Here is a 23,297-nt window from a genome sequence, read left to right as displayed (position 1 = left end):
TCCTCATGGGTCACAATTTGTTTCTCATCTCTAGAGGCCAGCTGGGACTTTAGTCTATTCATAGGTCTAGAAGCAAAGAGGGGTGGTGGGGGCAGGCCCAGAGCAGAACGAGCATTGTCGTTTGTGGAAACGGCCTCAGGGAAGGCCATTGCCATTTCCTTAATCCCACCAGACTAAGGCAGAAAGGCCATAATGTCATGCACAGGGTGGCAGCCACCACTAGGGGTGGGGACAGGGAGACCAATTCTGCTGGGGGCGGGAAAGTCCCTTCCACTGGGGAGAGGGAGACCTCTTCCACTAGCAAAGGAGAGTCTCAGAATTTAGGGGCTCACTGTCCCCAGCTTCTTCAGGGTCCTCCCACACATCCCATCCCGATGTATAGAACCCCATTCTTCCCCAGTCAGTGCCTCACTTCAACAGTGGAGACCCCGTGAGGCTGGGAGTCCAGTTTGTGTTGTAATTCAGCCAATTGCAGACGGTATTTGCATTTAATTTTCAGCTATTTCAGCCCTGCTGCTAAAGGAGGTGCGGCTCCCCAGGACACACCTTGAGGCTCTTAGGTCATTTATGAGGCACTTGAGCCAGGAATTCAAATCCCTGGGCTCAACCTTTTCTTTCACCACTTTGTCCAGAGACATTAGGAGCAGCCAATCAACACTATCATATTCCTTTGTTTTCCAAAAATGTTTGAAAGTATTACACACAGAGTCACTTAGCTTCTTGCTTCTCTTAGGTGGCTGAGTATGGAATGCAGGTATTTTGTGTCTCTACTACAAACAGTTCACACTATGGGCTATCAGTGCTCTCAGTATCTAATCAGATTAAAAGCCAAATTAGAGAAACTCCAGAACCAATTCGTGAAACTCATCTTTAAAATTCTGTTCCCCTAGAACCACTTTTGGTACCAAAATCTGCATTAGTCAGGGTTCTCTAGGGAAACGGATCCAATAGGATACATAGAGGCATATAGGAGGAAATTTATTATTGGATTTAGTTCACACTGTCTACCGTCTATAAGCTAGAAAACTGAAACAGCCAGTGGTGTTAAGTCCCAGTCCACGTCCGAAGGCCCAAGAACCAGAAGCGCTGACTTCCGAGGGCAGGAGAGAAGGGATGTCCCAGCCCAAACAGAGAGAGAGTGAACTTGCCCTTCTTCCACCTTTTTGTTCTATGTGGGCCCTCAACAGACTGGACAATGCCCCCCACATTAATGAAGGGGATCTTCTTTAGTCAATCTACAAATTCAAATTCAAATGTAAATTCAAATCTCTTCCAGAAATACTCACTGACATACCAGAAATACTGTTTAATCAGCTATCTTAGGATCCCTTAGCCAAGTCAAGTGGACACAAAAATTCACCATCGCAGGGGTTCTGAGACCCTCATAGAGGTAAAGAACACAAGTTTAGAGTTCAACGTGGCTTCGAGTCTCACCCCTAATATGTAGTTGTTGGAGGACCATGGGTAAGGACTGACCCTCTTTAAACCTCAATTTCCTCATACAAAAAATGGAGATAGTACTTCAGTGGATTATTGCAAGTTCTTAAAATAATATATAGAAAGTCCCTGGCATGTAGCAAGTGCTTATAAATGAAAACTTTTATTGTTACATGTCTAAAGCACAGGGTGAGTATATAGTAGACATGTAATTAATACTGAAATATTGTAACATCTAAGAGAAAAAGAAGTTTCAAGAAAAAAAGATTTATCAATAATGTCAAAATTTGGAGAGAGAATGAGTTGGGTAAGTCCTTGGTGAACTTTGGGCAGGTCAGCTTGAGAAACGCGGCAGTGCAAGCGCCAGGTCACGGCGGGCTGAGATGAGTGGGGCGATGACGTGCAGGCTGGCCCACGACGCCCCTTTCGCAGCAGTTCACACACCGGTGAGTCCTGTGGAGTACACGAAGCAACATCCCTGACTGTGGGACCTAAGTCAAGCAATTATGCGAGAGTCCCCATACACAGACGTTCTCTTACAGCAATAGATCAGCAAAGAACCTAAGTCAGTTTGGGGGATGTTCCCTTCTTGTTTGATTATCATATTCTGCATTATATTACCTTCTATGTGAGCCAGTATTTTGCCTCCATTCTCTCCCCCTTGAAGGAATTTAGGGCACCAGGAGCATCTATTATAATGCCTTTCTCAGATTAGATACAAAGGAAAAATTCAAAATTGAATTGAATAAGTAATTTCTATAATGTAAACATATACAGTGACCTAAGCAAGTGGATGGCACAGAGCCGCCAGGGGCGACACTAGAAAATTTCACCAGCTGCCCTTGAACCACCTTTAATTTGATCTGCTGGTCTCCACACTGAGTTCTCCTTGTAGACCCATAATCTGTTAATAGCAAGGACACTATTTTTCTGAGTCTATGCAACAAATTTACTTTCTGTTATTAAAGCCTTACTATTCTTTGCCTTTCTGGACTACTAATGACCTTAGTAAAATGCTGCATTTATAATTTTTGATTAGGTTTGAACCTAGGTGGCCTATATATGACATACAATTAAACTTTACTAGTTTTGATAATACAAATTCAGAACTTTCCCTTATTCAGGTGTACAATTAAGCTCATTTTTCTGCTCTTTAGGAGAATAGATTTTATAATTAATTCAAACTCTGATCTAGAGCACAATGATTTTTTTGTAAATTAGTTAAAAGAATAGAAAACTTTTCAAATTGTCACTCCTTTTACCTTAAAATTAAGCAAAATAGTTGAGTTACAAACAACGAGATCATTTGAACCATTTGAGAAGAGTTTTAAAAATGCAGATTCCTGCATTCCACTCCAAACCTACTGAATTAGAAACAGAATTTTAAATCTATAAATGTAAAAATCTCCTGAGTAAATACCCCTAATTAATCTGATGATTCATCAAGATTGGGGACCACTGGACTAAATTATACTTAAAAATTCTGTATTAGTCAAGTTAGCCTAAGTTATGCTGTGATAACAAATTACTCCAAGATCTCAGTAACTTATAAGGAAAAAAAGAGTTAATCTCTTAATCTTTGTAAACGTACATCGTAGTCCAACTGAGGCTCTGCACCATGTCTATCATCTTCGCTCCAGAGCCCAGTCTTCAGTAGCTGCATCTGGAACTTTGCCCGCCTTAAGGCAGAGGGAAAAAATGTCAGGAAAACCATGAACTGTCACACGGCCACTCGTGAGTGCAGCATAGTAGGATTGTACAATCTTTTTGCAGGGAGAGGAAATGAATAATTGTCAACAACAATACAATCTACCACTGGTTTCTCCAACTCTAAAGATTGTACAATAAAATTAATGACTCCCGTATGGATATATTAAAAATGACGTTGATTATAAAAATTATTTTTTAACTTTATTGAAGTATAATTTATATGTAAAAAATTACACATATTTAATTAATACAATTTGATGAGTGTGAACAGATGTATACACCTGTGAGACCAACATTGTAATCAAGGTGATAAACATAACCATCACTTCCATAAATGTCCTCATTCCCCTTTGTAGGTATTCATTTGTTTTTCTTTTGCTTTGTGGCAAGAACACTTAAAATGAGATCTATGCTCTTAACAAATTTTTTAAATGCACAATACAGTATTGTTAACTCTGGGCACTGTGTTGTATGGCAGACCTCTAGAACTCACACATCTTGCCTAACTGATTTCATAGTTCCTCTAATGGTTTGTTAGCCTTGGCTCTTAATTTGGGCTCTCTACAAGCAGGCCCTAAGACAAGGACTTAGAGATAGATAGATAAATTGGAAGGTAAACCAGGAAGCCATGTAAGGAAGTTAGGAAATTGAGACAGGGAAGGGAGAAGAACCAATAACGAGCTCGAGGGTCTCCATCTTGCTGGAGATCCTCTGAAGAACCCTGCAAGACAAACCCCAGCACCCTCCCACCAGTACAGAGGGGGCGGGAGCATCTGCCAGCCACCGCCCTCCCTACTGACCCAGGGTTGCCTCCCAGCGGGTTAGCTCCCTCGAAGAACCTTCTGGCTTTATCTTTGCAGCTGAGCAAACTCTAGTAACACTGGAGAAAGCTCTCAGGTAGAGATAGGGAAAGAAGCAGTTGTTACAGCGGGAATCTGCTGGTTGGGTGGGCGCTAGAAACCCGAGAGCCACCAGGACAGCAGAGGAGCCACCAGGACAGCAGAGGAGCCACCAGGACAGCAGAGGAGCATCAACAGCTTCTGTTGCACCTAGTTCCGAGTTGACCTCCATTTGCTATTAGATATTTTATTACACACATCTCATTCCTTTAAGTCAATCTGACCTATCCCATAGTTAGTCCAAATTGATTATTTTCTTTCTCTATTCACCATTAGCACTTAATAACACCTTAGGTTTCACCTCAAGTATCAACTCAAATCCAATGGGAGTGGCTACCTGAAACTTGTCGAGAAAGATCCGAGGTCGGGTTTGGTGCACAGTGACCAACTGTCTGTCTTCCACAGACAAAGGACAAGGGACATATTTAGATTTCCCATATATCCCTTTGTCCTTTAACTTAGTACAAAAGTGGGCAAAAAAAACCAAAATTGGTGCTAAATAAATGTTGTTGATTGACTTAAAGCATTGTACTAATTATTTAGATTGTTCAGGAAGGAAAGAAGTTTAGGTAATAATTATCTAATTATTATATAATAGTTACATAACAATTATATAATAGATAATTATATCATAGTTATATAATAGATAATTGTATATAGTAATTATCAAATTATTATATAATCGATTATGAATTGATTCCACAAATTCATGCAGCATGTGGGGGCGAGATAGGGAGTAAGTCTGCATGGAACTCACGGGTTCAGGGAAATCCTAATATCAAGAAAAGATGCTCCCATATCTTTAAAGATAGAATTAGAACCACATCATCTCTCCATAGAAAAGAAATACAAATAATTTCACAAGTGAGTGACACTATGCTAGGAAACTGAAATCTAAGAAGAAATGATAAAAATAAGTTTGAGTTTTGCCTTATCCTTTCTGACTCCCAAGCTCCTTATTAGAACTGTTCTGTTCTTGTTTCTGTGAGTTGTGAGCAAACCTTGGGAGAGTGGACACCCACTCCGTCCCTTCCTCCACCACCTACGCAACAGGCCTACGAGGAGAGGAGGTGCACATTGGTGTAGCCTCGTTTTTTTATTCTATAAAAGGTGACTTTTGCTGCTTCTTTGGCTTAGGTTTTTTTATCTCCAGTTTGGACTTCAGCTTCGTTAACCACATTTGGACTCAACTCGGTATACAGATTCTGAGTCCAGCTTTAACTGATTTAGGATGGTTAATGTCATGCCACGGATCTGCCCCTCCCTCTATTCTATTTTTGGCCTCCGCCTGTTACCAGCCTTCTTCTCTCCATCCAAGGCTCTGCTGCCTTGTGCACGCCTGACATTCCCTAAACCTTAGTCAGCTTATCACGAAAATTAGATCAAATAGCCAACCCCTCAGGGAAAAACAAATGGAAATGTCCTGCCCTTTTTCAAGAGAAAGGCATCTTTTACTCCCTGGTCAAATTCAGCAGCAGAGTACGAATAAGAACATTTTCTTTTTTCCACAGGAAATGAAAACCTTAAAAATTTGTAGCCCCTAAGTGTTTCATAGATTATAAGGTTTATGATCCAGCCACCATTTAGCCAAAAGCAACTTTTTAAAAGGTTTAGGATATTTGATAGAGTGAGCTTAGAAATTTATTTCAGCTCTCACCAGTGACATTTAGATATGTAAACTCACCCGGATTCCCTCGGTGAGGACCTCACATGAATATGGAAGTGTTGCTGATCAGACAGTAGCCAGGGCCCGGCTCCGGAGCCAGACCCCTCCGCCCGTGACCTTGACCGAGCTGCTTTGCCTCTCAGCGCGTCGCTGTCCTTTGTGATGTGAGGAGGATGGTAACAACAGAATTGTTGTGAAAATTATTCCTGTAAATAAGAATATGTAGGTAGAGTGTGTGGCTGCATTTGCCTTCACCAGAGAAACAGAATACTATTATATTTAAAGATCAAACAAAAGGCTAAAGAGGAATTTTAGAAATTAAATGATTTGAAGTGCTTTCAGTTTAGCCATTGTAGTAGTTTTAAAACATGGCCACAGAATTCTTCAGGACTTCTCCCATTAGGAGGCGGGGTCTATGTCCGGCCCCTTGATTACAGGTGGGTTTGAAATGGCTGAACACAGCAGGGCAGAAGCGACCTTGTGGCACCGGGCAGGGCGCACGTCCCCCTCGGAACGCGGGCCCGGGCTGCAGGCTGGAGCCGCACGGACGGGCCGTGCCCTGGTCGGGTCCCAGCGGAGCCCCGGCCCCTCCAGCCCACACGTGTGAGTGGGGGGTCCCCACCTGGCTGCAGCCCCAGCCGTTCTGGGTCTTTCCTGCTGCGGCCCCACACATAGTGGAGCTGAGAAAAGCCACCCCAATGTGCCTTATTCAAATTTCTGCTCTTAAAAATTATAAGCACAATGAGATGGTTGTTGTCTTTACTACCATATTTGGGGTGGTTTGTGACACAAAAATATACAACCAGAGCAGCAAGAGAGCAAAACCGTGGAAATACTCCAAAAGGGAACAGGAAATTGTCTCATGCATATTGCATAGCTTGAACTTAAAGAGCAGATAACATTAAAACATCAAGATTCAATTGTTAACATCTTATAAAATGTTCCTGCCCCAATTTTAGAAGAATTTCCTCTGAAGCTATATAAATCCTTACACAAGCTTCATTGGAGACTCTGCTTAGCAAAACCTAATCATTATTAATTGTCATAATTCTGTTTTTAAGTAAATAAATTCCAATGACATATAGTATGGAAGTAACATTTACTTAATTAAATAAAGATTTAAAAGCATCTACACTACTTAGCACACTGTGAGGCAGTGAATTTCAAAGTTTAAAGTGATTAGAATCACCTTGGATGCCTGTTAAAAAGTCTGATTCCAAGGCCCATCCACGGAGATTCCGATTCAGTAGGTGTGTATCTTTGACAAGCAGTTAAGAAGATTCTGATACAGGTGGCATAGAAAAAATCTTTAAAAATAATCCCACTGAAGAGGAGATAGAGTACAGAAAAGAAGTACATACCACAGCTTCTGCCCTCCAGCAACTTAATTTGAATTAACAGAAAAGACATTTCTGGGAATAATATAAAATAGCATTTAGGCTTCAAGTTGTGTGTGGGTTTTAATCCACTAGAGTCAACATTTTTCTTCTTTAATTTGAATTGTCAGTTAAGAGAAAAACTAGGCCCAAGAGTCTGAGGTTTTTCTAACTGGCAGGAAAGCTTAAGCAATTTACTTAGTGGTGGATCTGATTAACACAGTTCATTTACAACTTATATGAGCAATACATTCTATAGATTAAGTGAAGAATTTAACGTTTTAAAGTTTAATGTCACTTTCCAGGAAGATTGAAGGGAGGCTCTGTGTTTCACATTGAATAACTAGCCCAGGAAGACCCTTGGACTGAATAACCCAGGAAGTTTTGCAGTAAAATTACAAGGACTAAAGCACAGGGTTGAAATTTTAATAAGACCTTTTCCCCCACCTATCTGGTCTCTTCTTGCCTTGTACTCTTGGGATAACAAAATTACAAATATTTTCCAAACTCCTTTTTAAAAATCCAAGGAAATATCTTTTGGGTCAAATGTGGCAAATTGAACACATCTCTGTCTTCTCTCTCTCTTTGGGATTCCACTAATGTGACATAAAAGAGAAACATATAATACCACAAAGACAAGGAGAACAGGGAATGAGATAACACCAAATAAAAGATTTTAAAAAATTTTAGAATCTGAAAAATTTATGGACAACCATTGACAGATTTAGAGCAGAGAAGGCTAAAATATGAGCTTTCTGTGGTGAAATGCCAATAAGAGACCGGTAATTCCTGCCCCAGAGCCTCAGACTCAGGCACTTGGAGTTGCCTGGTACCAAGGTGAGGACACAGCCCGGCACTGAAAACAGAAAGACTGGTTAAATGTTTGTATAGGAACAATTAAAATCCTTCCACATACAAGCTAAGAAACCAAGCTCTTTCAGGAACTCAAAATTTAAAGTTTTCTTTATAAAGATGATTGCAAGAGTGAGATGCTGTAGGAAAACCGATTAAGTGAAAGCCACCATGAAGAACGGTGAAACTCCCCAACACCCGACCCCACCACGCCCGGCTCCTTCCCCTGCCCCGCCCCTGCCTAACCAGGGTGAGCAAGCCGAAGTCTCCCAGGCTAGGGACCACAAAGGCCTCTCCTCAGGATATAGTACGAATGCTATTTCCATACTATACATCACTGGAATTTATTTATTTAAAAAGGACATATAGACATTGAAATGATGGGAGGCCCTAATGAAAAAGCCACTTTGTCACCTCCATCACACTACAGTGAGGCCCAAAGCAAGGTCTCCACCCACGCACAAGAGCTTCCAACCAATTTTTAATGCCTCCCTCCTTTCTATAGATAGACATTAGTAATCACTGAAGTAGCAGCCTCTAATCTTAAAGAACCCTGAACAAGCAAATAGATGAAAAAAAAATTTGAAGAAACAGAGAAAATGAAGGAAGCAGAAGAAAACTTCCACACAGTTATAATTGACACCTACAGAAAGATAAGTGAAGATGGTCCAGTATGAAACAAGCAGCCTATGTTAGAAAAAAATTCAGAGAACAAGAGCTTTTAGAAATAAAATTGGGATGTAACTAAAAATTTATTAGAAGTGTTAAAGACAAACTTGAGAGCATTCCTAATCTGCACCCCCCTGCCAAAAAAAGTTTGGATGGCAGAAAAGAAAAAATGAGAAAATTAGAGGATCAATTCAGAGATCCACATCTGCCTAACTGATGTTCTAGAAAGAAGGAACTGAGAAGGTGACGTGGAATACATTAACAGAGAAATGATAAAAGAAAGTTCTCCATAAATAAATGGCATGTTTTCATTATGATAAATAGGGCCCACAAAGTACCCAAATAATGTATGAATAGACCCATCCTATGTTATAGTAAATGACACCATGGTTTGAAAAAAATAAAAAAAAGGCCAAACAGTATGGCTCAAACACAATAGAAATTTATATCTCACTCACACAGACATTCAAGGAGGCAAGGAAGTCTCTTCCACGTAATGATTCGGGTGTCCATGATCATTCCATTTGGTGGCTCTGCCATCCCCTAGTTCTTCACCGTCCAGCATATGGAAGGGGAAAGAAAAAACATAGAGAAAGTTCACCTGTTTCATAAAAGCCTTGGTCCAAAAATAGCATGCACCCTTTCTGCTAACATGCTATTGATGAGAACTAGTCATATGGCCATAGAGAGTTTCTCAGAGCTGGAAATAAGGTTTCTCATCTGTCAGCCTCTTCGAGCTTCAGCTCTGCACTGTGAAGAACAGAATGGACTTCACTGGACAACCAGCCACACCTGCCACACACGAAGGCATATTACCGTTGTATTTAAAATTACCTGTGATAAAGAACACACTCGAAAAGCTTCCAAAGACAGAAACAAAAGTCACTTAGAAAGAACCAGAAACCAGGATGTCATCAAATTTCTCAAGAGGAATAGAGAAAGTCAATGGAAATGCCTACGTAATTCTGGGGGGAAATGATAGTCAACCTAGGATTCTATATCTAGCCAAACCATCAACATATAAAGGTAGATAGACTTTGCAGACTTGTGCAGTCTCAAAAGATTTACCCTCCAAAAACTTTCTCAGGAAGTTACCGGAAGATGGGTTCTGCAAAACCAAAGGAGAAATCCAAGAAAGAAGAAGATGCAAAATCCCAAAAAGAGAAGACCCAAAAAACAAGAGTTGAAAAGAACTGAATTCCAATGATAATGGTGAAAACATATTCTAGAATGACAACGGTGCAGCAAACATGGAGAGGAGGTTCTGATTGGGGCAAAAAGATGAATAAGAAACAATAAGCATGTGCACATACACACACACACACACACACACTGAACTCATAGATTCCTTGCTATGTTTAACTGTACTGAGAGAAGTTTTATGTTCTATCAGAAACTAGGAAGTTTAATTAGTGATAGGCACATAAAATTAAGTAACTAAAAAGAAAAGAAATATATCCTAGTGTACTATGTCTCTCATATGCAAATTATGCTAAGGCAGTTCTAATAACATAAACACTGAATATTCATTTAACGAAAAAGTATGACCTGTAGAGGGAATAGCGGAGGACACATGTATTGGGAATGGGGAATGGAGATGTAAAAGAGCCAAATCCTCATTGTTCATGAAAAAAGTTAGTTGATAATGTTGTAAATTGAAAAATAAAAAGGTAAGAGTTTACATATGTTTATCTATATGGAAAGTCTGAACCTGGGTTCCCCAAAAAGCAGAGACTGCAGCAAAGGCTGGTGTGCTGCTCACTTACTAGGAGAAATGAAGGAAAGGGGGACTGACAAAGACAGGATGAGCACTGATCGGAGGCGGTTGCCAAGGTATTAATAGTTGATATCAAGTCAGCCACTCTTGACATCAAGCTGGACTGATGGACGGCTCCTTGTGGAAATGACCATGACTCGAGACAGTCCATTGCCATAAGGGGAAGGGGAGAAGACTTAACCACCAGCTTCCAACCTTATTGGTCAAAGGTTCACTTCATATTTTTGAGGTAAGCAAACGTGATCATCAGGTGAGCAAGGCGACACCTCAGTGTCCATAGGGAAGCCCTGATGAGAGATAAGAGGATGGGCATTGAGCTGGAAGTGAGGGGCTGTTTGGGCACGGCTCAGTGATGTTTGTTAGTGTCTACACAGAGCTGGTCACTGGGAGGTGACAGAACAAGTGCCACACCCTCTAGAGAGGAGTGAGGTTGTCTGACTCTGAAGTAGCACATAGGGAGTTGTTTGATCAAGGGAGTAAGGATTAAGGGAAAAAACTGAAAGACCTGGATGGAATTGCCCATGGAAAAATGAAATATGGGTAGTAAGATTAAAATAGGACTCTTAAAATGTAATTTTATTTTTTAACTTGTATATATGTAGTATTAGATTAAAAAGACAAACTTAAACTTGATGAAAAGTACTTTGCATGAACTAATGCAGTATTGAAAAGCAATTAAGCAAAATCAAGGATGGCTTTATTAGTCTTGGGAAAATAGTAAACTATCTTTAATAGGACAAGGAAAATTTCAGGGAGTATATTCATCCAGATATTACAATTAAAAAATATTATCCTGGAGTGGGAGGAAATTTTGGAGGCAACAGAAGTTTGTGACATAGATTCTGGTGATGGTTTCAGCTGTGTATCCTTATCTGAAAACTCATCAAGGTGTATACATTAAATATGTTCAGCTCTTTGTATGTTAAAAAAAAAAAGTACTTTGCATGATAGGATTGTTTATTCCAGACACTTACCATTGTAACCAAGAACTGTTTTAATTTTAGCAAAGGCTAAATCAGTGTTTTGTTGTTGTTATTTTTAAGGTTGGGCCATTTCTATTTCCATGCTGTGTGAATGTAAGCCATCACCAAAATTCATAAAATTGGCCAGAACTTCTAAAATTTTTTGGTCAAAGGATTCCTTCATACTCTTAAAAATTCTATAGATTTTAGTTGTTTGATATTTACCATATTAGAAAATAAAATTGAAACAAAAATGTTTGCTTATTGGTCTACTTTAAAATAACAATAATAAACCCACTGTATGTTGTCATAAATAAAATATTTTTATTTTAGAAAACCACATTTTCTAAAACAAAATCCTTTAGTGAGAATAGTAGCATTGATGAACACTTTTGCAATTCTCTTTACCTTCTGGTTTAACAAAGATAGTTTATTTCTTATATCTGCTTCTGTATTCAGTTTGTTGTGATACATTGTTTAGTTAAAATCTACAAAAAAAAAGTGGCCTCACACAGATGTGTTATTAGAAAAGGAAGGAATATTGTAATAGCCTTTTCAGGTACTTATGTTTATTTTTCTTTGATACTACATCAAAATATAACACTTGAAACCATATACATGAACTTTTTATATCCTATTACATTAAAAGTCATTAGTCTATATTGCACATTAAATGGGCCTTTTTGTCAACCATGCGTGATTTTATAACATAATGCGTTGGCCACGTGAAAAGTACTGGTTCATTAAACTGTTCAGGTCTTCCAAATGCTGACCCATTTCATAATATAGCCCAAAATCACAATCATTAATACCACCAACCATCTCATCAGAAAAGTCTTTAGGTATTGGGAAACTGTCTAGCTCATGGTGATGAATACAGATTTTTCAAATTTTGAATTTTTGTATGAGAACTCAATTTATTTTCATTGGCAACAAAAAATGTCAGTTGCTTTTTAAAAAACAACTGGCTCACTTTATGTATTTAAAAAAAGTCTGCCAAATAAATTAGAATAACTCTAGTTTACCTGTCAGTTGTTCCTTCAAGTAAAAATGACGTTCATGAAAAAAGCAGCTAGTTCAGCTTGCAACTCAAACACATACAAGGGTTTTTCTTCAACACAATCATCACCCTTCAGAATGCAACCGAAGTACTTTATGCTTACTTCCCACTCTGTCATACAGAATGTTAAAATGACATCCACTCAAAGGCTGAGATTTATGAAGGATTTACTGCTTCATAAGGATACTCTTCAGTGTAACTGGCATTTCTTAAACTGCAAGTATATGGTGATAAAGAAATACAATGACTACTGGTACAGTTGTTTGGTACCACGGCCTTGATTTATGCTGAAATGCCAGCAGCTTTACAAATCACCATTGCTTTTGCTTTTGCAGATCTCAACCTAGTGAAAAGGTAAACAACGTTTTAGTATTACTAGGAAAAGAGCTTTGCCTCTAAGTCACCCAGAAAGGATCTCAGAGACCCATAGGGTCTGTGGACTGCATTTTGAGAACTACTAATCCAGGTACTAAGTACCATAAATGATTACAAACAAGAGTTCTCACCCTTTGCCTGACTGAGGCTGTACACAGGCAGTAGGATGCAATAGTTTTTTCTTTGTTTTTATTTTTTTAACAAATGTTAATAATTACATTTTAGTTAGAAATTTAATATAACCAATCACAGATAACAGAGAAAATAAAACACATCACTCACAGACTGATACCTTTACAAAGCCATGTTTTTACTTATTACGGTGTCTACTTGCAGTCCTTTTTTTCTTAATTTATTGTGTTCTGGTTTTCTTTCCTGGAATATGTTTTTTTTTTAATTTTTTTATTTCAGCATATTACAGGGGTACAAATGTTTAGGTTACATATATTGCCTTTGCCCCACCCAAGTCAGAGCTTCAGGCATGTCCATCCCCCAGACGGTGTGCACTACACCCATTAGGTGTGTATGTACCCATCCCCTCCCCCACCTGCCCAACACCTGATGAATATTACTACTATATGTACATTTAAATATTGGTCAGTTAAAACTAATTTGATGGTAAGTACATTTGGTGCTTGTTTTTCCATTCTTGTGATACTTCACTTAGTAGAATGGGCTCCAGCTCTATCCAGGATAATACAAGAGGTGCCATATCACCATTGTTTCTTATAGCTGAGTAGTACTACATGGTATACATATACCACAGTTTATTAATCCACTCATGTATTGATGGGCACTTGGGTTGTTTCCACATCTTTGCAATTGTGAATTGTGCTGCTATAAACATTCGAGTGCAGATGTCTTTTTTATAGAATGTCTTTTGTTCTTTGGGTAGATGCCCAGAAATGGGATTGCTGGATCAAATGGTAGTTCTACTTGTATCTCTTTGAGGTGTCTCCATATTGCTTTCCACAGAGATTGCACTAGTTTGCAGTCCCACCAGCAGTGTAGTAATGACACCTGATCACAGTCCAGAAGACCTGAGTTTCAGTGCTACCATTCACAAGTCATAGGCCTTATGACTTGTCAACTGTTTTTCTTTGAGTGTCCTTCTCCCCGTGTCTATGTTGAAGACGATACAACCTGCCTGCCAGGGCTGCTGGATAGACGAGAGCTGCTCAGAGTGTGGCTCCTGAACCCTCAACATCAGCAGCACCAGGGAGCTTGGGAGAAATGAAAATTCTAGGGTCCCAACCCACATGTGTTGGCTCAGAATCTCAGCAAGTGGGGCTCAGGAATCTGTTTTATCGGCTCTCCTGGTGATTCTTGCTCACATGCAAGCTTGAGAAGCACTGATATAAAAATGATACATGATAAAGAATTAAAAATTGTGAACACTAAATAATTTACATTATAATAAAAAGAAGAAAAGAAAGGCCTTCCAGGCAAAAGAACTGCATAAAGATCGTTATCTGTGTATTTGGCTTTAGGGTTTCCCCTTCCCCACTTACCTGATTAATAATTGTATCATCCAGAGGGGGGTAGCACCGGTCTTACTGTTGGTATCAGAGATATCTGTGTTCTATAGAAATTAATTTGAAAAGGCAAAGCCAAGAAGTCTGGAGTGAGTTGAGGGAGACAGCAAAGGATCTGAGTGGGGAAATAGTGGGAAATAACGCTGGCTGTGGGTAGACTGGGGAATGGGAAGTTTACATTCTATGCAGTGGGCCATTAGGGATCGTTACAGATTCCTGAGTAGTAAAGCGACAGGACGAAAGGGGCGTTTTAGCAAATCAGTTTGCCACCCAAGGCACAGAATGGACTGACAGGGGAAGGTCAGGAAGGCAAGGAGCGTTCCCTAAGGACCATGCATTCTTCCTCCCGCAGAATAACAAAGGCCACTAAGGAGTTTGGACAAGATTCACACAGTCATAGGCATTTGTCTGGTAGGAGTAAAACCAAGGTACAGAAAACCTGGAGAATGAGTACTTGATATATTCATATTTACCACACATAACTTTGATCTCTAGCACTTTTACCATCTCTTTCAGTTCCAAGCCCCCCTGTCAATTCCTGCTCCTCAGGGGCCTGTCTTCGCAGCCACTCTCCTTCATTCAGCAGCCCCAGGCCTTCTCCTGTTAATGCAGAATATCTTTGCTTTATTTCCTATCTTTTAACTCCATGTATCTATTAAAATTTCTAAATGACAAGAAACTATTTAGCAAGAATTTCTGTGCTAAAGCAGAGTAGAAATGAAAAAGCCACATGTCCTAGTCAGGGCCTGCCTCTCTTCCCAGATATGTAAGCAGTTATCAACAGCTTTTTGAAGATAATGCTTCTATTTTAGCTTTAGAAAAAGAGAACATTGGGGGCTAGAAAAAGAGAATGAAATGAAATCAGGGTAGAAGCAATGTCTCTGCAATGCAGCCTTGGAAAAGATGAACACATCAAAAAACACAAAGACCAGCCGGGCACGGTGGCTCACGCCTGTAATCCTAGCACTCTGGGAGGCCGAGGCGGGCAGATCGTTTGAGCTCAGGAGTTCGAGACCAGCCTGAGCAAGAGCGAGACCCCGTCTCTACTAAAAATAGAAAGGAATTATATGGACAGCTAAAATATATATAGAAAAAATTAGCCGGGCATGGTGGCGCATGCCTATAGTCCCAGCTACTCGGGAGGCTGAGGCAGGACGATTGCTTGAGGCCAGGAGCTGGAGGTTGCTGTGAGCTAGGCTGATGCCACGTCACTCTAGCCCGGGCAACAGAGTGAGACTTTGTCTCAAAAAAAAAAAAAAAAAAAAAAAAACACAAGGACCTTGGAGCTAACGTTGAGTTTATCTGTTTGTGTGTACTGGGCACAGAACCAGGACAGAATGTCCTGCTGGGATTTATCTGTCCTGGAACAGAATCACCTTGGACAAAACTAAAAGCATTTAATACAAGGTATAGGTAGGGACGGTAGGAGAAGCCCCTCAGGTTTGACCCTTAATTAAGCCAAACTAATTACATAAATAAAGTATTATCTGAAGCTATCCCTATCAAAAGCATTCAAGTTACTCTGCACTTCTGGCTGCAATTACGAGGGCAGGAGTTAAGACTCAGGGCAAGGCAGAACTTCAACCTCACAGACCAGGGAGGAGTAAATTGAGAGTGTGGGGATTTTAGCATCGTTTACAATGTGTCAAGCTGCACACCTTTACTTAATTTAGGTTGAATACAAGCATGCAGATTCAGTTAAGTGAGGTGTTATAATCAGATCCAAAGCTTTTAAAATGTTACCTAAAATTTTTGGATGAAAACCTCAAATGAAAAGGCAATTTATTTATAGCAGTATCTTATCTATGGAAAAATTAAACTCTTTGTTTAAAAATGCTTGGGAATGGTATATCTCACATTTAACTATTTGAATTCAAAGCAAGACTTATTTATTGGAATGAAACCATGGTAATATTAATATAAACTATAATCAGTTAGATCCCATTTATATTTATTCATAGATAATATCTAGGACAGTTCTAAATAGCAAAGCTGCCATTGTGAACAGAGCATAGATACAGTTTATGGGTTGTATAGTCTAGTAAGACAGATGAGGAAAAGAAAGAAGTAAACACAACTGTAAATACACAACTATACAAAGTAAATTATAAATGCCAAAAAAAAAAAGTAGCTAAAATAAAGAATCAGGGAGTGAGTTGGAATAAAGTAGTTAAGGGAGGCAACTCTAAGAAGACAACATGAAAGCAGAGACCTAAGAATGAGAAATTATCCATGCAAATAGTGGGGAGAAGCTCTTTCCTGCCAAAAATACAACAGGGGATAGGCCCTCAGGAGAGAAAGAGCTAGACGTGTTCAAAGGCCTAAGGGAAGACCAATGTGACTGGAACATGGTCAGCATGGAGAAGGGCAAAGCATGAGGCTGGAGAAAGTGCAGGGCTCAGCCCATGAGAGCCTTCTAAGCTGTGCTGCTGAGAGACAGCAGAGAAAAACGGTGACAGACGAGGCTGCTGGACTTGGCAGCCACCATGTTTTGGGTAACATGGATTATACCAGATGCAATTATACCAGAAATAACAGTCAGGTGAGTTCTTTATAGATTCTGGTTATTAGCCCTTTATTGGATGTGAATATTTTATCCCATTCTGGAGGTTGTCTATTTGCACTGTTGATTATTTCCTTAGCTATGCAGAAGCTTTTTAATTTATCAAATCCCATTTATTAATTTTTGTTGTTGCTGTGATTGCCCTTTAGGGTCTTTTTTCATAAATCCTTTGCCTAGGCCAATATCTAGAAGAGTTTTTCCAACATTTCATTCTAGAATTCTTATGATTTCATGTCTGAGATTTAAGTCAATTATCCATCTTGAATTAATCTTTGTGAGTGGTGACAAATACAGATCCTGTTTCAATCTTCTACATGTGGCTACCCAATTTTCCCAGCACCATCTATTGAATAGGATTCTTTTCCCCAGTGCATGTTGCTGTCTACTTTGTCAAAGATCAGATGGAAATATGCAGATGGCTTTATATCGGGGTTCTCAGTTCTGTTCCATTGGTCTATGTCTACATTTTTGCACCAGTATCATGCTGTTTTGGTTACTGTAGCCTTGTAATATGGCTTAAAGTCTGGTATAGTGATGCCTCCAGATTTGTTCCTTTTGCTTTAGGTTTCTTTGGCTATTCAGGTTCTTTTCTGGTTTCAAACACAGTGTAGAATTATTTTTTCTACATCTGCAAAAAATGACATTGGTATTTTGATGAGGATTGCATTGAATCTGTACATCACTCTGGGTAGTATGGACATTTTAACAATGTTGATTCTGCCGATCCATGAGCATGATATGTTTTCCCATTTGTTTACGTCATCTACAATTTTCTTCCTCTGTGATTTGTAGAGATATATCACCCCCTTGATTAAATATGTTCCTGGGTATTTTATTTTCTTTGTAGCTATTGTGAAAGGTATTGAGTCTTTGATTTGATTCTCAGCTAGACTGTTGGTGTATAGGAACACTACTGACTTGTGTACATTGATTTTGTAGACTGAGACTTTACTGAATTTATTTATCAATTCCAGGAATCTCTTGGCAGAATATTTGGGGTTTTCTATATAGAAGATCATATCATCAGCAAAGAGTGATAGTTTGACCTCTTCTGCCCCCATTTGGGTGCTTTTGATTTCCTTTTCTTGTCTGATTGCTCTGGCTAGGACTTCTAGCACTATGTTGAATAGAAGTGGTGACAACTCCATTACAAAGTGGACAAAAGACATGAATAAAAGCTTTTCAAAAGAAGATAGACTAATGGACAAGAAATATATGAAAAAATGCTCAGTGTCACTAATCATCAGGGAAATGGAAATCAAAACCATAATGAGATGTCACCTAACCCCAATGAGAATGGCTTCTATCAAAAAGTCCCAAAACAAGATGCTAGTGTGGATGCGGAGAGAAAGGAACACTTACACAGTGTTGGTAAGACTGCAAACTAGTGCAACCTCTATGGAAAATAGTATGGAGATTCCTCAGAGAACTAAAAGTAGATCTACCACTTGATACAGCAATCCCACTACTGGGTATTTACCCAAAGAAAAAAAGTCATTTTATCAAAAAGACACTTGCACTCAAATGTTTGTTGCAGCACAATTCACACTTGCAAAGATGTGGAATCAACCTAAGTGACCATCAATTCATGAGTGGATTAATAAAATGCGGTATAGGTACACCATGGAATACTACTCAGCCATAAAAAATTAATTAATAACTTTTGCAACAATCTAGATGGAACTGGAGACCATACTCCTAAGTGAAGTATCACAAGAATGGAAAAACAAACACCACATGTACTCACTATTAAATTGAAACTAACCGATCAGCACTCATGTGCACAGACAGAAGTAAAACTCAAAGGGAATCACTCAGGTAGGAGGGGAGAGAAGGGGAAGGGTGAAATCATAACTAACAGGTACAATATACGCTATCTGGATGCTGGGCACACTTACAACTTTGACTAAAGCAGTACAAAAGCAAACCATGTAACCAAAGCATTTGTGCCCCCATAATATTCTGAAATTTAAAAAAAGAAAAAGAAACATAAAAATAACTAAATAAATGGAGACAAAGGAGCAAAAAAAAATAGGTGTCTCTGGAACTAGCAGGAGAGAAAGGCAGCAAGGAAAAAGAGAGCGCACAAAGAAATTCACATCTTTGTCTCTCTCAAGTGCAGCTGTTGAGGGGACGCAGGGGATGGAGAGATTGCTGGAAGGACTGTGGGGACCCAGGAAGTTTGGGTTTGTTTTTTTTCCAAAGACAGGAAAGGACAGAGCATGTCTGTGCTCTGATAGGATTGTAATGGTGCAGGGATGATGGAGAGGTTGATGAGAAGCATGAGTGGGGTCCAGGGCACAAGTGAAAGATTAAATGCAAAGGGAGACCACAAGGTGGGAAAAGAGATTGTGTGGGCCAAGCTGTGGAGTCACTGGCGGAAGCTTTGGAAGCCCTGTCCTCGCCTCCCCATAACTCAGAATCTCTGCGTTACTCCTGCAAACTCATTTACTCTTTACCACCAGGAACTCTTTCTACATTTAAATTTTCAACACATCTTATCTGCCTTAAAATCTCCAAGAATTCCATGTAAAAGTTATTTTCCTAAAACAAGAAGTATTTACAAAGTTTGCACTGCCAATTCAGGGGTTGACAGCATAACCCTATAACTTTATTTACACAATATAATGTGATGAGCAAAATATTTCAGGACAAAAAATAAATTAGGAGTAGCCAAAAAAAGTGGCAGGATGCAGAGTCACTACATATAGTTTTCCATACATTCTTCCCCAGTGTCCTTTTATGATATTATTAGGGTCCTGATACTCGCTTCCATTCGTGCCACTTTCATTTTTTATATCAGTGTGGCTTCCAAATTACTTCTTGGATATAATATCACCAGTACTTCACAGACTGTATCTCCGCTCTAGAAATGTGTTTCTATATTCATATATCCTTTCATTTCTTTTCCATTACTCAATTAAGAAATAAATAATAGGAGATCTAAAATAAAACATATCACTGTGCTTTGTCCACCAGGGTAGTTAGATCATTTTCAAACATAGTGGCAAATGCTGTCTTAGTATAAAAGAGCTTTTAACTTTTCAAATCCAAATTCGCTGAGTTATTTTAAGCTCTGCTACCATCAGTCAATTGCCTGGTGTAGAAGAGCATGTAACTTAGACAAAGCTAGAGCAGCTGGAGCCATCTCCACAAATCACCAGTTAGAAGGCTGCGTGCAGCGGTGACACAGGCTGAAAAGTCTGCTCTGCCTCTGTCCCCAAACACAATAAGCCGAGAAGAAGTTGACATGGTGTTAGAGCTAATAGTTTACTGTCGTTCATGCCATCTGTCATCCCATTGCACCACACAAGTGGCAGTCAAGAAAAAATTCATCTTCTACGTTGACATCACATGATGTCGTTTTCTATTTATGGATATTGTTAAATTTCATTTGATATCAAAATTAATCCCAAAGTTTCTAAGTAAAACAAGTAGTGAGAAAGTTTCAAATAAAGTCCCAAATATCTCTAAATGAAAGAAAACCATCTAAGCTTTCAAAAGCATTGCTACCCTTCTGTAGAATGAAAAAATTTCTCCTACAGCATAAGTTTTGGGTAAATAATCTTAATTTGTTCAACTGCTTCTGTCTTCATTGAGAAACATCTGCTCTCAAAAGTTACAACTGAGTTCACAAATGCAGGTACCAGGCTAATTTGAATAAATCAAAACTTTTCCAAATACCAATTAAACTCACAATGAGATTCCACTACATATGTACCAGAATGGCTGTTAAAACCAAGACACTGAATGTTAGTGGGAATGTAAAGTAACATGAACTCTCATATACTGTTGGTGTAGGATAAAAATTGGTACAATTTGGAAAACTGTAAGAAAACTACTAAAGTCAGTGGTGTGCCAGTAAATGTCTAACAACTGGTTCTCTGGTGGTGGAGGTGAGGGAGTAATTTGTAGCACTTGCCAATTTCCATGGTGTAAATACTCCCCTGATGGCCAATCTCAAGCTACCCATGTGATGTCCCTGAACATGAACTTGGGAAGAGATGTCCAAAGTTGGCTTTTGTAAGCTGGTACGAGCCAATCCATGTTACCTCTCACTAGAACTGAAGACACATATTTCCCATAACCCTGCAAATTTCCTCCTAATTACAATCCCAACAGAGATGTATACATACACTCATCAAAAGCTACATACAAAAATGTTCACAGCAACACTGTTTATAAAAGCTCAAAACTGGCAAGAACCCAAATGTCCATTGATTGGGAAAAAAATAAATTGTGGTATATACATACAATGGAATAATATTCAATAATGAGAATGAACAAACTACTGCTATACCCAACAAGACAGATGCATCTCTCTCAAACATAATGTTCATAGAAAGAGCCAGACACCAAAGAATAATGATTCCATTTATATAAGGTTTTAAAACAGACAGAACTAGTTTCTGGTGTTAGAAATCAGAAAAACGGTTACCTGTGTAGATGGTAGCATCTATGAAGGGCCTAGGGAGGCTTCTTGACCTGGTGGTAGCAATGCAGGTGTGTTCATTTTGTAAAAATTCCTCAGTGATAAGCTTATACGATTGTGCACTTTTTTTGTCTGCATGTTATACAACAATCAAATAAGTTTACTTAAAACTTTTCTGACATAATGACTATGGGGGTTCACTGTCCTCTACGGTTATGCTCTAGGCTGCCCTACCCTGTAGTCACCTCCCAGAAAGAGTCTGGACTTCAGAGACAGACTGGCCTGACACACAGCTCCTGGTTCTGCCGCTTACACGCTGCGTAACTTTGCACAACCACTTCCCTTCTCTAAGCCTCAGGGCTTTTATACAGAAATCATAAATTTCTTTATCTTTTATATAGAAATCATAAATATCTCCATCAGTATATTATGAAGATTAAAAATAATATATGCAAGGCACCAATATGGTATCTTTTCTACATTCCATAATCCTCAGAGCAGCCAGGATAATCTTTTTTTAAACAATATATATCCAAATATTATATATTAATTCCCTGCTTACAAACTGTTCAGTTACTTGAAATAAAGTAAAAACCTCACCAAGGTCCACGAGGCCCCGTGTGGCCTGTCGGTTGCCCCCCTGTCTGCGTTCGCCTCTGCACTCTCATCCTCCCCCCACTGGCCTCACCGCCCGGACGCCCCGGCTGCTGCCGCCCGGCCCCTGCCCGCACGGCCTCCCCCCGCACCGCCTGCGCCTGCACCTCCCCCGCCTGCACGGCCTCCCCCCGCACCGCCTCCGCCCGCACCGCCTCCGCCCGCACCGCCTCTGCCCCACCGCCTCTGCCCGCAGGGCCTCTTCCCGCACCGCCTCTGCCCGCACCCCTGTCTCCGCCTGCAACGTGCGAGCCCCGCATCCATGCAGGGCCAATCCCATTTCCAGGTAGGCCTTATATTTAAAAATCATCTTCTTAGAAAAAAGCTTTCAATAAAAAGGTGTCTCCCCAGCTACCCTCTATTCCATTTCCCTGATTTTATCCACACAGTATTTGCTGCTAACAGGAATGACTTCAGCTTACTGTCTTTCCTCCGTCACGTAACCCCACTCCTCAAAGCACGCCAAACACCGCCAGGGGTGCGCTCTGTTACTCGTTACCGTATCTTCCTGCACTAGAAGAATGCCTGGCACGCAGTAGATACTCACTAGACAGTTGCTGATTGAAAGGATAATTACTCAATAAAAATAAATGTATTTTTCCAGAAACAGAGTCATTATTTCCTTCTAGTATGCTTTCAATACATCTGAACTACAGATGAATAGCATACCCCTTGGAATATCCTCACACATCAGAAGAGTTTATAAATCTGTATCTTAGGAAGAAACGGACTGCCTACATTTGCTCCTTGAACCCTTCAGTCTTTGTGTGACAATTCTAGTTTCCTATCTGTTATAGATCTTAAGTACCAGGACAAGTTCAGCAGTCATTCAAAAGAAAAATGTAGTGTACTATCCCACCATAGTAAAATGCATTCATTTGACAGAATAAACAGTTTGAAACTGTAGTTACTGAAGACATTGACTCCCATACATAAGAGGCCATGTTAATCTAAGACATGATTTTTGTAACTGCATGATAACCTTTTAGAGGACTGTGCTTAGGGTCCTTTTTCCCTTTGGGATTTTGATGAGGAAATCCTAAAATCCCTGCCTTCGGCATGGCTCTTTAAAAAGCAATTCTTGTTGTTGTTCCTAGGAAAACAGGTCTTTGAAATCCTTAGTCATTTCCCCAAGTATAAAATGGGCAATACTTTTGGGACATCAAAAATATTGTTCACCTTCACAGTCTCATGTTTACTGCAACCAGTATTCTCTTTCTTACTGTGTAGTCTGAAGTTGAAAAGATAATAACTCATTAAAATTAAAACCAATCACCTACAGGTAAACCAAACCATCAGAGGAAATTTTTTAAATGCTTCTCTAAACTGA

At 39.6% G+C, this 23,297-nt stretch overlaps 1 protein-coding gene across 1 annotated transcript; it reads right to left on the bottom strand.

The window, feature by feature from the left end:
* Nucleotides 1-1,581: 1,581 nt before the first annotated feature.
* On the bottom strand, nucleotides 1,582-22,277 carry LOC123626874. Its single transcript, XM_045536098.1, has 4 exons — nucleotides 22,149-22,277; nucleotides 5,731-5,867; nucleotides 3,029-3,116; nucleotides 1,582-1,890 (listed from the first exon to the last, which is right to left on the bottom strand). The coding sequence occupies exons 1-4, from the start codon at nucleotides 22,275-22,277 to the stop codon at nucleotides 1,615-1,617; spliced, it is 630 nt and encodes a 209-aa protein (XP_045392054.1). The 3' UTR covers nucleotides 1,582-1,614.
* Nucleotides 22,278-23,297: the final 1,020 nt, after the last annotated feature.

This window comes from Lemur catta, chromosome 23, assembly GCF_020740605.2.
Source record: "Lemur catta isolate mLemCat1 chromosome 23, mLemCat1.pri, whole genome shotgun sequence".
Lineage (NCBI taxonomy): Eukaryota > Metazoa > Chordata > Mammalia > Primates > Lemuridae > Lemur > Lemur catta.
The sequence above is the reverse complement of the archived record's forward strand: the minus strand, read 5'-3'. Positions and strand labels throughout refer to the sequence as shown.